Raw genomic sequence first — 15,843 nt, forward strand, 5'->3', positions numbered from 1 at the left:
GAAATGTTATTCTCTTCAGCGGTAAGTCTAATTTCTAAGCCAGTAAAGGATTTATTTGCACAAGTCTTAGTTTTAAGCTTCAGTAAACAGCACAAGAAATGTTTATACAGCTGCTGCACTACAGTTTTTTTGGTGCCATAAACCAAGATCGAAGAACAGAATTTAAGCACAACTTCACTCTTGACTCTGGAAACACAGTTCTATGATAAAATGTTCAAAACACGGTTTGCTTACTGATTTTCAAGCATATGTGAGTAACTTTAATCCTGGTTCCTCAATGTTTTGGGTTCTTAAAAAGGATTATCATCCTCTGAAGACAATATTGCAGTAAAAGTGTGCTCTTTTAGCAAACTAAGGGTTAAGGATGATAATGGTAACTTCCTGGTTTGAATCTGGATGAGGCCTTTTGTTTCAAATGTTTCCCCTTTTCCACAAGCTCTTTCTAAAAAAAGAACTAAATTACTAGCTGTCCCTCAGTTTCAGCATTTTTTTCACAAGTTAATGAGCCTGAGTTTCAGTGGTGTACTGGCTTTCAAGATCAAGTGGACACCACAGAAAATATATTTCTTAATTTATTCTTCACTGCTTCAGCTTTGAGTTGTTTTGGTCTTAGTGATGCCCTGTGAGAGCTGCTCCTTACACTGTCCTTTGTGAAGGTTCATGTGCTGATGCCTTTGAGGAAAAAATAGTATTTGAGGAAAATTTTAGTCGCCTCATGAGGCATTAAAAATGTTGCATTAAAAAGACCTAAATTTAGCACAGGATGCGACAACACCAAAAAGAAGACATAAAATGTAGCAACTCAAGGGACCATGTGGGTTGGACCATGGACAGTTGGGCAGTAAGCAGCACATAATCTCATTATAATGTGATGGTATTTTCATTACACTGGGTTCTGCTAAGGCCTTTAAACACCAGACACGTAAAGTTTTGTGAGAATATTTTGACTACGTGAGTTTGCTGAATGAATCTGCGGCATTCATTTTTTCAGCCGGAAAAAGTGCACTCATAGCTCAAACTTTGCACCAGTACAGAATATAAAAATGGTAAAATAATATTGTTTTAACTTAGACACACAGCTAGACACTGGTCTGGGTCATGGCTCTCTGGAATGATTTCTCTGACTCCTCAGATGTTGTCCCAACTCTGGGAACAAGAGCTCAAACGTTCCCAGTTGACATCTTGAAATATGTACGTATGCGATCGGGATACAGCTTCATATTCTGGATCAAACCATGACATTTTCCCTCCTGCTGCATTCTCTTGAGAACTGTAAGAATCTTGGTTTTAGCCTTTTCTTGTTGGAAAACATCAAGACTGAAATTTTTTTTGCATTTTTTGAGAACAACTTTTCACAAAAAGCCAAGCTAGCATAAGCCAGCAATGGACTCCTATGACTTTTGTAGATTGTTGTAGCAATTTATCACATCTGGCTAGTTTCATCATCAGAGTGTGTTGTGAATGCAGTATTCCCTTTACCATGTATATAAAAAAGTGCAAGAAAGACTAGTCTGAATTCAGGGTACATGGGTTTTTATACATATAAAATGATAATACATATTACAGGAACAAACTGTCCATGTTACATTATGATAGGAAAAATAAAAACAGTACTACTACCACATAGCTGGAGTAACAGTATGTTATTGTAAAGCTTGCATTGTGCTTTAGCTTTCAGTGCTAGAATTTAAAGGAAAGTTTGTTGGGATGCAAATGACAAAACCCATCAAAATAGCTACAAAGCAAACAGCTTAAAAGATATTTTATGAAAGACTTACATATGTTGTACACATAAAACAATAACAGCTTTTCCAATAAAACATTTGTTGACAACGTTTGTTTTAGATATAAATACAGTTTTTTGTTAGTATGTGAGATCTTTCTTTTTTTCATTCTCTTTGACATCCCACTGTTTGTTTTCTCAGGGCCGAGGTGGGAAGGGCAGCATCTATGTGTGGGCGGCAGGTAATGGTGGAATGCAGCATGACCACTGCGGTGCAGATGGATATGTTAACTCCATCTACAACATTGCCATCGGCGCCGTCACTCAAACTGGGAAGCCCACCTTCTTTGGAGAGCCCTGCCCTGGAGTGATGGCCGTCACACTGACAGGGACCAGTGTGGGAAGCTCATTACCTTTGGTTAGTGTGTGTGTACCTCCCAACACATCTAACAACAGTATTTATCATTAATGAATGTATATACAGTATGTGTATGTGTGCACATCAGTGCCAGCAGCCCTGATCTTTGGCTCCTGTGAGCTGTAAGAAGCCTGTTAAAGAGCAGCCACTGGTGTGGTATTTATAGAGACTTGCCAAATGACCTAGGTGACTGCTGGGCACACACATGCAGACACGCAGGAGCCAACGAGTGTTAATTGGAGGTAAAGCGTGGCTGTAGTGGCTGAGAAAGAGAGAGGAAGAAGCAGAGGTGTTGATGGCGGAGGTAACACTGAAAAGCCAGGAACAAATCCAGCGCCAGCTACAGAAACAGAAAGGCCAATTTTATCAGTGTGATATCACCCTCGTCTGCAGGGAGGTCTGCCCTTTACCACCTCACATTAGAAGGTGGTTAGACCAGAATGCAGTTGTTTTGTTACTGTTAAATTGTGTTGACGTGTTCTAATGACAGAAGAACCGCTGTTGACACAGTAGCTGCTATAGTGTGGAACCAGTAATGGCTTAATTAGCTGCAAACAGCTCACGTGCACCTCCCCTTTGCAGCATATATACTGGTACATGTAATATAATATATCATGTAAAATTAGTTCCTTTGTGATTCCTCCAGGTGACTGTGACCAACATTGGTGATGGATGTGTCACACACTTTCCAGGAACATCCAGTGCTGCTCCGATTGCTGCAGCGATTCTGGCTCTTGCCTTAGAAGTAAAGTGAGTTTTTTTTCTTCCTACTTATTCTACAATCAAATAATGATATAAAATTGAATTTCACATCGTGTTCATTTATGTAGGATTAATTTTGTGCTGCCTATATAGTGAATCCTAATAACACCTGCGATCATCAGATCTTTCATTTAGCACCCCCTGCAGGTCACATGTTCACTGCTGATTTGTTCATCAATAGCTCAGGTTAGCAACAGGCAGACCACGGTCCAGACCCAGATGCTCTTATTTACGGATCTAGACATATTACTACATTTTGAAAATTTTTTATAATTATTTACGGTATGGTTATTTTAATCTGTGCAAGGGTTAAGTTATTTACACCGACCAATCGTGTACATTCTAACTTATCCCACATGATGCTACTCAGCCAATGAAATCATTTATTCAGAGCATGTGTGAAAACAGAAAACTCTGAGATGCAGAAGTCAGATGAAGTAAGTCAGGAAAACAGATAGGGAGCAAGAAGAGTTTTGTCTAGAAACTAATTGTTCAAAAACTATGTTATTTATTTTTGCTTGTAAACATTATTTTACTCAAAATAGGGAAAGAACATTTTATTATTACTTTAATATTTTATTAATAGCAGCACACATTGACGTATTGTTGAATCCTACTTTATTTATTTTACTTTAAAACCAGTTAAAACCCTGGAAACAGACATTAAACTGTTAGACTACTTTCAAATATATTACACTAAATTATCATGCGCATGGAAATGCATGATATTTCGGACCTTTGTTTGAGGACATTTTCTCTGACTAGGCCTCTTTAAATTTTAACTGAATGCTGATTTACAGAGGCCCAGGCCCAGTCAGAATGTCCTGATGACGTTGTGATCCATTTACCCAACATCTGCATTTGTTCAGTATCGGTAAAGGCATTGCTAACAACCTCTTTTAAAGTTCACTGCCAATTAGCAAATGCTAACATGCTAACACTAGGATTTTTTGCTTGTGTAAACATTGCCCTTGCAGATATGCTAGCTGGCTGATGTTAGTATGTGGCAGACGCACTGCTTTACCATTTGGAAATCTCACAAAGCCAATATTGTTGTCTTGACACTTGCTATAGCATAGACAGTCTCTATCTGTATTTGTGCGTCACAAACATTGTGAACACACATTGTGAAACTTTACGGTATTTATGTTTGAAAATAGGCTGGTCCATCTCACAACTGCTGAGTAATGGAGTAAAAATTGTTGTTGGTGTGACGGCCAGATGGTCTCAAGACCTTATGCATAATATTCTAAAATAAAAACACAGGATTAGAGCAGGGCGATATGACCTGATATACATTTGAAAATTTGCGATAATGATATAACTGACGATATAATTGACACTACACAAAATACTTTACAACTCCACAACTTTATTAGTGCAACCCCCCCCCCCCCCAAAAAAAAAACATCAATCTATTTTCACTTCAACAAGCAGCTGTTTTTTATGTGCATTGAAGTTACATAAAAATTTAACAGTGCAAATTCCTTGCTGACAGTTTAACCAAAAGGCATTTTCAGTGGAGATTGGCCGACATATCCTCAGCATAACCATGTATGATATCCACAAAACTTAAAAAGAGGTTATACACACACAATACGGTAATATTATGTTGAAGCACAGTACGTATCACTCCGCGAGGCTCCTGACTATGGTAGCCGTAATGCTCCGACAATCCATCAAGCGTTTGCGGCTTCGTAGCTTTGCAAAGCCGTACTAAAACATTTGACAGATTTTCGAGCGCCGTGTTCCACATGAAATCGTTTCGAGGTCAGTAAACACAACCAGAATCCATACATAAGGCACTGTCGATTATTAGAAAAATCAAAGGATTGATTTTAAGTGTGCCGTATTTTCCAAACAACACGGTAATAACGACAGCCCGCTAGCATGCTCTACCAAAAATAGTGCTTTGTTGTGTATCTGACGGACGAAAACTAAACCAGTTCCACACCACTGAAGTTGCAGCAGTTTTACAAACCAATTCTGGTTCATCCGTTTCATTCAACGATCCACTTTCGCCCTTCTCATTCTCCGCCATGCTTTTTCCGCCATCTGTGTATGAAAACAAAGGCATTGCGCATGCGCGTTTTACCCATATTCTGTCGCGATATTTCATTTTCTTATCGTTGCCCAACATTATACCGGTATTACTGTGAATGGTATGATATGGCCCAGCCCTACATAGGATCATTATTGCTAAAGTTTGGTGCAGTTAGGTGAAACTTTTAGCTTTATGTCAAACAAGCAGTTTTTTTTCTTCTTTTCATTTATTTTGTTAGTCATTATTTCTATTATAATAGAATCAGTTTTGTATAAAATATGATACAGTTTGTCTCACAATGCCTGTTTGCACTGTTTAAACGTTCAAAACAAAGCTGGGGTTATTTATTTACTTTATATTAATGATTTTAACAATTCACAGAGTCATTTAGTGGATGATTTTACGACTAAAAGGAACACATAAACAGATATAAACAGTGTTCTGTTTTGTTTTTCTACATTAAAATTCTACACCTCTGATCCTTTCCTACCTTTTTCCCCCCTTACTCTCTTCCTTTTCCTCTATTTGTTATTTTGGTCCCTCCTTTGATGTAGATCATTATTTTCTCCTACGCATTTGTTTTTTGCCTTTGTCTGAATCTGCAAATTTATCTCCTCACTCTTTTTTCTTCTTCTCACTCCTTTGTCTTGCCTGCCACTTCGTACAATTTCCCAAGCCCCCTTATTCTTCATCCCTCCTAACTCGCCAGCTGTCGGTGTGGCCTCGAGCCTGGTGTTTTGTGGTGGTATCGGGTGCGTCTACGCCTCCTTCATGTTATAGATGGTACTAGAGGCCGGCTTTACTGCTCCAGCTGTCATGTTGCAGCGTTCTCAGTCTCAGTCGCTTGGCTGTAAAATGGAGCGCGGGTCCCCTGGGCGAGACGACTCCCAGGACATTACTGTTAAAGGCTTTGTCGTGACCCGCTGCTACTGACTAAACTATATATCACCTCTCTTGCTCAGACCAACTGCATTCTGCTCACGTCTTTATGGAACTGGGTCCTCTCTCTCACTCTCTCTGTATATCTTTCTTGCTCTCTTTCTCACATTTGCTCTTTCTGTGTCTCACTCTTTCTCCCCTCAGACGCACAAATCCATGTATTCTACTATGCTCACTTTTGCACATTCAAGAGTATTTTTATTTTATCTTCATTAATCAGATACAACCTGTCTAATGTATAGCATCCACAACTTCCTGTGCCTTAGTATATGCAGACAATTTGTATGTAATGTGTATTTACACTGTATTGCCATCACATCCCATTCTTCATCCATAGGATGTTGACCAACCCTTTTTAACTACTTCAACTCTCTGGGAAGGCTTTCCGCAAGGTTTCGGAGTGTGTTTATGGGAATTTTGACCACTTTCCCAGAAGCACATTTGTGAGGTCAAACACTGATGTTTCATGAGAATGCCCAAAGGCATTTTGATGTCAGGACTCTGTGCAATCCAGTCAGTTCTTCCACACTACATTTGCTCCTCCTTGTCTTTATGGACCTTGCTTTGTACACTGGTGCGCAGTCATAAGGGGCCATCCCCAAACAAAGTTGTGAGCAAGAAATATCAAAATTGTCTTGATATGCCAAAGCATTAGGAATTCATTCCACTAAGGGGTTTAACCAAGCTCCTGAAAAACAACCCCACACCATAATCCCCCCTCCACCAAACTCTGGACTTGATACAATGCGGTCACACAAGTAATGTTTTCCTGGCAAACACCAAACCCAGAAAAGTGTGAATCCTCACTTCAGAGCCCACATCTCCACTGCCCTAGAGTCCAGTGGCGGCGTCCTTTACACACTGCATCTGATGCTTTGCATCGTGCTCGGTGATGTTAGGCTTGGATGCAGCTGCTCAGCTATGGCAACACCTTCAATGAACCTGTCTACGAACCTGTTCTTGAGCTAATCTAAAGGACACGTGAAGTTTGGAGGTCTGCAACGATCGACTATGCAGAAAGACGGCAAGCTCTACAAACTATGCGTCTCGGCATCCGAGCGATGCTGGCCACGTGACTGTTGATTAAAAGTGTTTAGCCTGTTGGTACACCACTGTGCTTCTGAAATATCGCAACTAGTGCTGAAGAGATTCCTATGAAATCTGGTACAGACATGCATAGTTCATAGAGTATGAAGGAGGCTCTAACATAAGCTGGCTAACACCACTATATGTATAAGTTAGCAAAGTATTTATTACAATGCACAGAGCTGCTTGTGTCAAGTTGCAGTCAGTCTTTATAATATGAGGCAAATCCTTGATTCAACTGTCACCTCCACTATTAACACACATACCATCAGTTTAAACCTTTTTTTGCAGATTGGCTCATTGTGAACATATTGAATGGGTTATTGATACAAAATCTACCCATTACTGCTGCCTAATAATGATTCTATGCCTCTGTCAATCACTCTGTTATCTCCACCTATAATTGTCTTGAAACTGCACTCCTCATGATTGATTAATTGTTTTCCTGGAGTCGTGATCTTTTTTTTTCAAAAAAGAGATCATGACTGTCAAAAAAACCAAGACTGGCAATACAGAAGATTTTCTGCTGGCATTGCGGTCATGCACTCTCTTAAGTACTGATATAAAGAAGCTTCTATGGATTGCTTTCTGTGCTTTCAGAATAGCCTTCAACTTGTTCCTGTGTCAAGGTGTCAGTGTCTATGTTGGCCTGTCTGCCTGTTTTGCCATCCGTCTCCCTCCATCCATTTTGACAGCTGTCCAGTGAACCATGAGACCAAATCAATTCTTCACTCATCCTGTTTGTCAGTCTTTCTGTCTGTGTTTGTTCACTTTATCACCGTGTCTGTCACTTTATCTCTGTTTCTCTCAGTCCATTTATCAATCTGTCTATCCATTTGCTCACGAGGAGATGGACATTGGGCTTTGCTGTGATTCCACCTCCTAGTTTGGACATGCAGTTGTCCACCTTTCTGTCCATCCATTTCAAGTTGACTATTTTGGCTGTCTAGAAAGATGGATTGCCTCCTCTTTAACCCGAGTCATACCTGTTCTGAGATCAGATCAGATCAATTTTATCATTTAGCTCCCTTTGCTCAAGTAAGAACTTATAAAATCTCTTAAGCACTTTTGTCTCTTTGGGCAGTTTAGCCATCAATGCATTGCAGCTCTAGGTGCTTTATGGCAAATTCATGCCATATGTTGAATTTTGATAATAGAATCCGTCTGGAATATAACGGCATTCGATCAGCTGTTTTATTAGTGTATTTTCTTTGGATAATAATATTTCTGAAAAGCTGGCTTTTTATAAATGTTGCTTAGACAGAAGAAAATCATTGTTCTTATGGTAAAGACCACAAATAAATGATTATTATGTGTCTAATCAGCTGCAATATAACAGTTTCACTTTGGACATGAAAATCATGTTCATCATTTTCTAGAATACTTTATTATCTTCCCTTTTCCAGTATTCTCTCTTTCTGTCTGTATCCTTTGAATTGAAAAGACAAATATTACATAAAACCTTCTCTCTGGGGGGTTAAGGGGTAATCAGCCTGTATTCTTATTGGTGCACATAAAAATAGTGAATCCACTCACTCTAATTGGTCTTTACTTAACCAGTGTGCCACATGCACAGACAGACAGACACACACACACACATACACAAATCGTCAGCAATGATATCGCCGATATTAATGCCTACCAGCGAAGGTTAGTGTCATCTATGCCCTCTTACAAATACATACACAGCAAGAGGGGATTTTTTTAATGACCTACATGTGACGATACTGCTATTATACATATTGTAAGATACGTGTGGGATTAACATCCTTATAAAACTCATTGGCCTTATAGACGATACCTTAGATAGCCTGGCTGTTTAACATGCGAGTCACATTCATTCTTAGCTTTATTTCATTCATACATCACTGACAGGTTTTGCAACAGAGAGGATTTAATCTGTTTTCTGGGCTGCCATGCTTTTTGCGATCATGCAGTGCTCTAGTCTGTTCAGTCTGAGTGGAACATGAATGTGAGTACCACGCTTTATGTATCGCTTTGAATACTGTTTGCTCAGACACAAAAATGTCGTCATGGTGTGACTAAAGGAAAAAGCTGGCTGATGACTATATAAAAAACACCCAGCTTTTTTTCCAAATAGTTCCTTTCATATTTCAGTCTGAACCAGCCAACTGAGTAACTAACTGAGAGACCAACATTGCCACCTCTACATGACTAAAAATAATGACCAGTGTACTAACTTTAATCAAGTTACATTACTGTGAAATGAGAAAACAAAATTAACTATTAACACCTTTAAAACAACAACAACATACTTCATATATTTTCCCACAATTTAAAGAGTTGGTCATTAGAAAATATGCATGCATACATCGCACATACAATATTCAAAGCTGGGAGCATATACATATTGACTATACACTAGAAAAGGAAGCAATGAATACAGAGACAGAGATATCTTTGATACAATTTTATACGTAAAAGGATTTTATTTATGTGCAAACACACATTGAACAGTATAATTCCCCAACTTGTTATGCAAAGATCCAAATATGCATGTTAAGCATATTAGCCGCTCATCTGTTTATGCGGCGTAAACACTCGCGCGCACACACAGAGAAGTATAAATCACACAAATGCAGACATACATACGCACTGGTCATGGTTCTTGCAATCATACAAGCACACACGTGTACACATGTACCCATTAACCACAGAACTCAGGGCGACATTAGTGGAGTGTGTTTAAAGGAGATTGCGGGCATGCAGTTATTGGACTTTGCCTAATTGATAAACCCATTAGTAACACTTGTTCAGATAACATGGGAGGAATCTCAGTCTGCTCACAGTCACTCCAAATGGGTTCACTTAGGCTTAGAGTGCAGCACATTAAGAGAAGATTACAGAGCGACGTGGAGCTTCTTGCCAGTCCACGCCTCGCTACTGTGAGATTAATAGAGATGAGCTAAAGACAGTGGCAGGGGTAATATTGGACTCTGACACTCCACAGGGTGGAGACAGTGTATATATATGTGTGTAACTGTTCAGCAGTGTTTGTGTGTGTGTGTGTGTGTGTGTGTGTGTGTGTGTGTGTGTGTGTGTGTGTGTGTGTGTGTGTGTGTGTGCACTTTGCTCCTGTTATGTGCATTTGCTTGTTTATGTGGGCAGCTCTGTGCTTCTCTGCAAATCTATATCTGCATGTGTGTTAGTTTCTCTGCTTTTCAACTAGAGCTGTGATGTAGCTCTGCAGATCTTAATGCGAAGTGTCCAAGCAGAAGATGTGCCGCCTGGGATGAGACAGTGAGGTTTAAACTGCTGCTCGTCTTGTACCAGCACATTACACCCTGCTGGCTAACAAGCTCCACTGTTAGTGATTTCTCCTTCAGTTACTGCTAACATAAAAAGAAAAGAACAGGAAAATCGCACATGCAGAGCTTCTGTAAAGCGAGCATCAGGGTGCATGCAAATGCTTCAGTCTCTTTCAGCTGCAAATACGTCTAGGATGCATGATGGAGTGGAACCTATTACTTTAGAGATGGAGGTGATAATGGTTAATGTTTGGCTACTCGCCATGTTTTCAATTTGAGGTTTATATTGAGAAATAGCCCAACCACCAATGAGTGGATAGCCATGTAATGTCTTACACTGAGCACCATTTTTCAGATTGACTTTTGTGGTTTAGGATAGATGAATTACTACCTAAATATACTGACAGATTTGATGCACACATTTGTGAACCCATTAGTTTTCATCAGAGGTCAAAATGAGGCCAAAATTTGAATGTGTCTCAACTATAATTCTTCCACCAAGGCATAAACAGAGGTGGAGATTGTGATAATTGCCATTTCTTTGACTGACTGTTTGTCAGCAGGATCACACAAAAACTTACAAGCCAATTTAATTGGAGAGAAAGAAGCCATTTTAGTATAAGACATTCAGTAGTGATTGGTGTAGTTCATTTAAATTGGTTGATTTCCTGTCGTGGTCCACGCATGCATGCTCCACAAACTTTCAATAGGGTTGAAGTTGGGTTTTGAGAAGGCCAGAAGTTCAAGGTTGGCCTGCTTTATCCATCCTAAAACCAGGTTTGATGTCTGCCAGCGATCATTGTCCTTTTGGAACACTTTATTGTGTTTAAGTTTTAACCGTCTAGCTCACAGATGTCGAACTCCAGGCCTCTAGGGCGGGTGTCCTGCAGGTTTTAGATGTGTCCTTGATAGAGATGGCACGATACCACTTTTTTATGTCCGATACCGATACCGATATCATAAATTTGGATATCTGCCGATACCGATATGAATCCGATATAGTGTTTTTTAATCAACAAAACTGTTTTTTTAAAAATATCTTGCTGCATTTTGTATAAGTTCATACTCAAGTTTAAAACAACAACTACACTAAAGCTATTCTGTTATACCTATATGCAAAAAAAAAAAAATTTCATAGTTCAGCAATACTGATCAATCTAATAAACTTAAACCTACACCATCCTCCCTATTCTGGTATTTTAAAGAGTACTTAGCGTAAATATTAAGCAACCTAACTAATAGGGTTCCAACTCCCAGCAACAACAAAAATAAATAAAAAATAGGGAACCACCCCTCACACTCCACCTCATGATGCTTAATCAACGTAATCAACCTTAATTTGATGCAGTGTGAAAAAAAATGCACAGAAATCAATTATTTTTCAAGAAATATTAAATAGATTCAACATCTTTCTTCAACAAAATTGCAGACTGCACAGATGGTACCTTCCCAAAGGAAAAAGTACTATAGCTTACTAGGGTATATATATTAGACTTAATAGTCACTATATACAGTAATTGACTTCTATTCATTTTACATCAAATTAAAACTTTGGGTGTAAGATTCGGATAATTATTTATTAAAAGCTAGACATTTTAAATGAGAATAAGAAAGAAAAGTATGTCTTTGTGCCCCCTTTTCCCTGTTAATGCCCTATCGGCCCCCCTGGCTAAACTTTGCTAGATCCGCCCCTGCACAGTTACCAGCCGTCAGCTACGTAGAAAAAGATCCTCGAGTAGAAAGTAATAATAAATAAATTCTAACAACAGCTGATCAAGCTTAAATGTGCTGCTGTTGTTCAGCCGCTGGTTTCCTCTTTCTGGTGCAAAGTGGGCCAAAAACAAACTAGAGACACGGACTCGCGACAGAAAAGCCGATCAGCTGATCATTAAGCAGTTTCATGATTGAAGTAGCAGCAGGAGAGGCAGTCGCTTGTTAAGCTTAACGCAGGAATCCTTTACAAACATTCAGAGATGGACTTACACACTTGCTTTACTTCTCTCGGGGATAACTTTGTCGGAGATGAAATGCCGGGTTGCTAGCGAAGCTCCACATGCTATCCAGACCACCGACAGGTCCCGCATGCCACAGCCGCTCTATCACGTGATGCATACTGCTCCGACGTGCTAACGTTCTGAGGTGAGTTACGGTGTGTTGCAAGTTTTGTGAGGTGCTTTCGTGATATTTAATGGATCGGATTACATTTTTTATTTTTCTCCGATATCCGATCCAGTAATTTAGGTCAGTATCGGACCGATACCGATACGTAATATCGGATCGGTCCATCTCTAGTCCTTGATACATCATAGCTGATTTATATGGCTAAATTACCTCCTCAACATGTCTTGAAATTTTCCAGAGGCCTGAACTAATCATTTGATTCAGGTGTGTTGACCCAGGGTTTCATCTAAAACAGGGGTGTCAAACTCAAATACACAGTGGGCCAAAATTCAAAACTGGAACAAGGTCGCGGGCTAACGTTAATATTTATTGAAAAAAAATCTCTTCTTATGGACTCAAACACATTTTGCTGAAAAACTGAATATAGAACAAGCAAAGCTTAATACTAAACAATATATATATTGGCTGTATAATACCAGTAGGCCAGCTCTAATAATAATTTGGTATGGCTTCGCGGGCCAAATGTAATTAGGCTGCGGGCCAAATTTGGACACCGGCCCTCGATGCCTTGAATTCGACATCCCTGGTCTAGCTGTTGATTTGAGGTGAAGTTGAGGACTTCAGACGTAGTCCTCCTCCTTTATTATTCCACACATTTTGTCCTGTGTACTGAAAGCAAACTAGCGCCTGAGCATGATGCTACCACCACCATGGTTGATAGTTGGTACAGTGGTCTCAGGTTCGAAAGCCTCACGTTTACTCCCCCAAACTTGTCTTGTCCCTGTGGTCAAACTGCTCAATCTTTGTCTCAGCTGATCATATAATTTTCTCCAGAAGGCTTTTGGCTTGTCCGTGTAGGGAGCTGCAAATTTCACTTCAGCTTGAAGATGTCGGTGTTGGACCAGGGGCTTCTTTCGTGGTTGGTATCTTCTCAGTCTATGGCGATGCAAAACTCACACACGGGATGCAAAGCTGCTCCAACAGCTTCCAGTTCATGGCAGGCTTGAGCGTCGGTGGTTCCAAAGTCATTCCTTAACATCCTAATTCATTTCCTCTCATCAAAGGGTGACAGTTTAGGTCTTCTTCTAGATCCTCTTTGGGGAAAAGTGGTAACAAATCAGAATAATTTCTACTTGTTTGATATTGGAATTAGCCGTTGTTTAGAAATGGCTCCATAAGACCACTCCATCTATAATTCTCCTTGTGTGTTTGGATATATTTGACTATGTATGCATAAATTTGACCCTGCTTGGATTCAAGAAGATCCCAAATGATTTTCCAACCCAGTTATTAATTTTTAAATCCATAAAGATTTGTACTGTACAGTAATTCTATCTTTGAAAAAAGAACAGTTAGAAAAGTAATAAAGGCCCAAATTTACCATGACATTCATGTTTATGATAAGGGTGAGGAGTATAAAAAACATCATTACAAGTTACAATGTGTTAAGCTAAATTTGTAAAATTGTGTAAATCATAACCCAGATGGGAGTTGTAAAAATATTATTGATTGATCATGCAAAAAAAATATATAGTCAAATCAACAAGACTTTCCTTTATATTGTGGGAACATGAAAGTGACAGATTTTTGGAAAACTGACAGTAAAATAATGGCTCTATTTATCTTTTCTTCTCTCTTTCCAGCTTACAGCATTTGAAAGTATGGTTAAAAGAATTACATAGCTTGTGCTCCCTACAGTATTTCATTTTCAATGCTTGTTTACTGGAAGAAAAAAAAATAGTGGAGAGTAATGCTTCTAAATGATCGAGAGCTGACATTGTTTTCCTCTGGGTCTTGCTCTCTCTTGCTTTCTTCACCCCTCCATCTTTCTGTCTCCTCGATTGCCCATATTTGCCGTTCTCTCTCCGGGCTGGACACTTTGTCCTCACGCTCCCTGTCTCCTTCTCCTCATGCCAGTCCTTCTCCTCCTCCTCCTCCTCTCTGCCTGGGCCCAGTGTGAGTGATAAATTATTCGTGGGCATGCTCGGAGGGCCCAGGGCTTCTCATTCCTGCACACAGAGGACTAGCATTGATCCAGCCTGTGGTTCAACTTAATTGGAAACCCAGTTATACCAGCTACAGACACACTTGCGCACAAAAACACAGCGCGCACACGCATGAACATGCACTCCCAGACACTCCACGTACAGTAAAGCCACATTCAGACACACATATGGACTGTTGTATGGTAGAGTATTACACCTGTGTGTAGATGCATGTTTGTTATACATGTTTAGTGTCAATGTTATTACACAAAACACACAAATGTGTCTCGTTTCTTCCCTTAATGCTTTGAAATGCGGCACAATTAACATTTTTAACTGTTTCACATCAGCTGTGTTTTACAGCAAAAATACTAAAAAACTCAAAATTTCATACAAGTGCGTATTGTATCTAAAATACAAGAATAAGTAGGTAAGCATACACACAGACACACGCACAAGCACACACTTTTTATAGCCACTAAGCCTGCATTCTAAGCAGCACTAAAGAGGAGTAACAGTCCACAGTGGAGCAATATGGAGGCCCAGGTTTATCGATTGGACTGAGACACTGACTATCATACAGCTAATAGATTACATCAGACACATCGAAGCGGCCCAGTCAATGAGGCCTGATCCTATTAACTGGGGATTTGTAAACAGTTGTGTGCTCACTGTGATGGCTGCTGTGCTGCTTTGTGAGCCTTGGCGAGGAGATGACGGCTGTTAGGGTTTGAGGGGCTGCTCGTATACAGCCGAACTCTGCCCCAGCAGACCAGCGATCACTCGGCTCCTCTATTCCGAATGTCGCAGTTTAGCTCACAGAAGACGACGCTGTCAGCAATTATAATTTCACACTAGTGAAAACAGCTTCGACAGAGTAAGATAATCCATGACAGGAAACACGTATTTTCTTAGTTTGTTGTGTACGAGTTGTCATATGTTTGTCCTATGTGCAGCAGAAGTAATCCCAGCATTCTTTTCGAAACATTTCAGCTTAAAGGCTTAAAGTCAGAGCGGCATTTAAAAAGAAAAAAAAAGTTGGGATTAGTTCATTTCAGTAGAATCAGGTAAGTGCTGGTGTTGTGTGCATGCAGTCATTGTGACGGAGTTAAAGTTACAAATACAATCTTTAGGAAAGTATGTTAACTGGAGAGCTTTGGTATCTGCCTAGCAAACAACAGTCAATCAGTTCTCAGTCCCAAATCAGGACACTCTGTTGCTTGGTCAGGGTCAGCATCATGTTCTAACACAGCTGGTGTTTCCGAAGTGTAATATAAACTCTATAGTCAGACAGAGTTCAATAGGAGTCCCTCTATATCTGAAATGGACACCATGAGGCTCCAAGGAAAAAGTGCCCTGCTGGTGTTTTTACTGATGTGGAACATTTAACTGTGACAACAAAACTTGCAGATTGGAGATGTTTTCTTATAATAAGCAGTTAATGCTGTGAAAGAGAGCTTTGTTTTTTAAACTTAATAATGAAATGTGGTATCTTC

At 39.7% G+C, this 15,843-nt stretch overlaps 1 protein-coding gene across 1 annotated transcript in view; it reads left to right on the forward strand.

Moving 5' to 3' along the window:
- Window positions 1-15,843, forward strand: part of LOC146563613 (furin-like protease kpc-1) — a 213,829-nt gene that overhangs the window by 139,538 nt on the left and 58,448 nt on the right. The window contains exons 10-11 of the mRNA XM_085290827.1: window positions 1,926-2,141; window positions 2,788-2,891. Coding sequence (XP_085146953.1) covers window positions 1,926-2,141; window positions 2,788-2,891 — 320 coding nt within the window. The remainder of the gene's footprint in view (window positions 1-1,925; window positions 2,142-2,787; window positions 2,892-15,843) is intronic.

The sequence above is a fragment of the Mchenga conophoros genome, linkage group LG11 (assembly GCF_057382185.1).
Source record: "Mchenga conophoros isolate Kocher_MC1m ecotype Shallow Benthic linkage group LG11, M_conophoros_male_GT1.1, whole genome shotgun sequence".
NCBI classification, from domain to species: Eukaryota; Metazoa; Chordata; class Actinopteri; order Cichliformes; family Cichlidae; genus Mchenga; species Mchenga conophoros.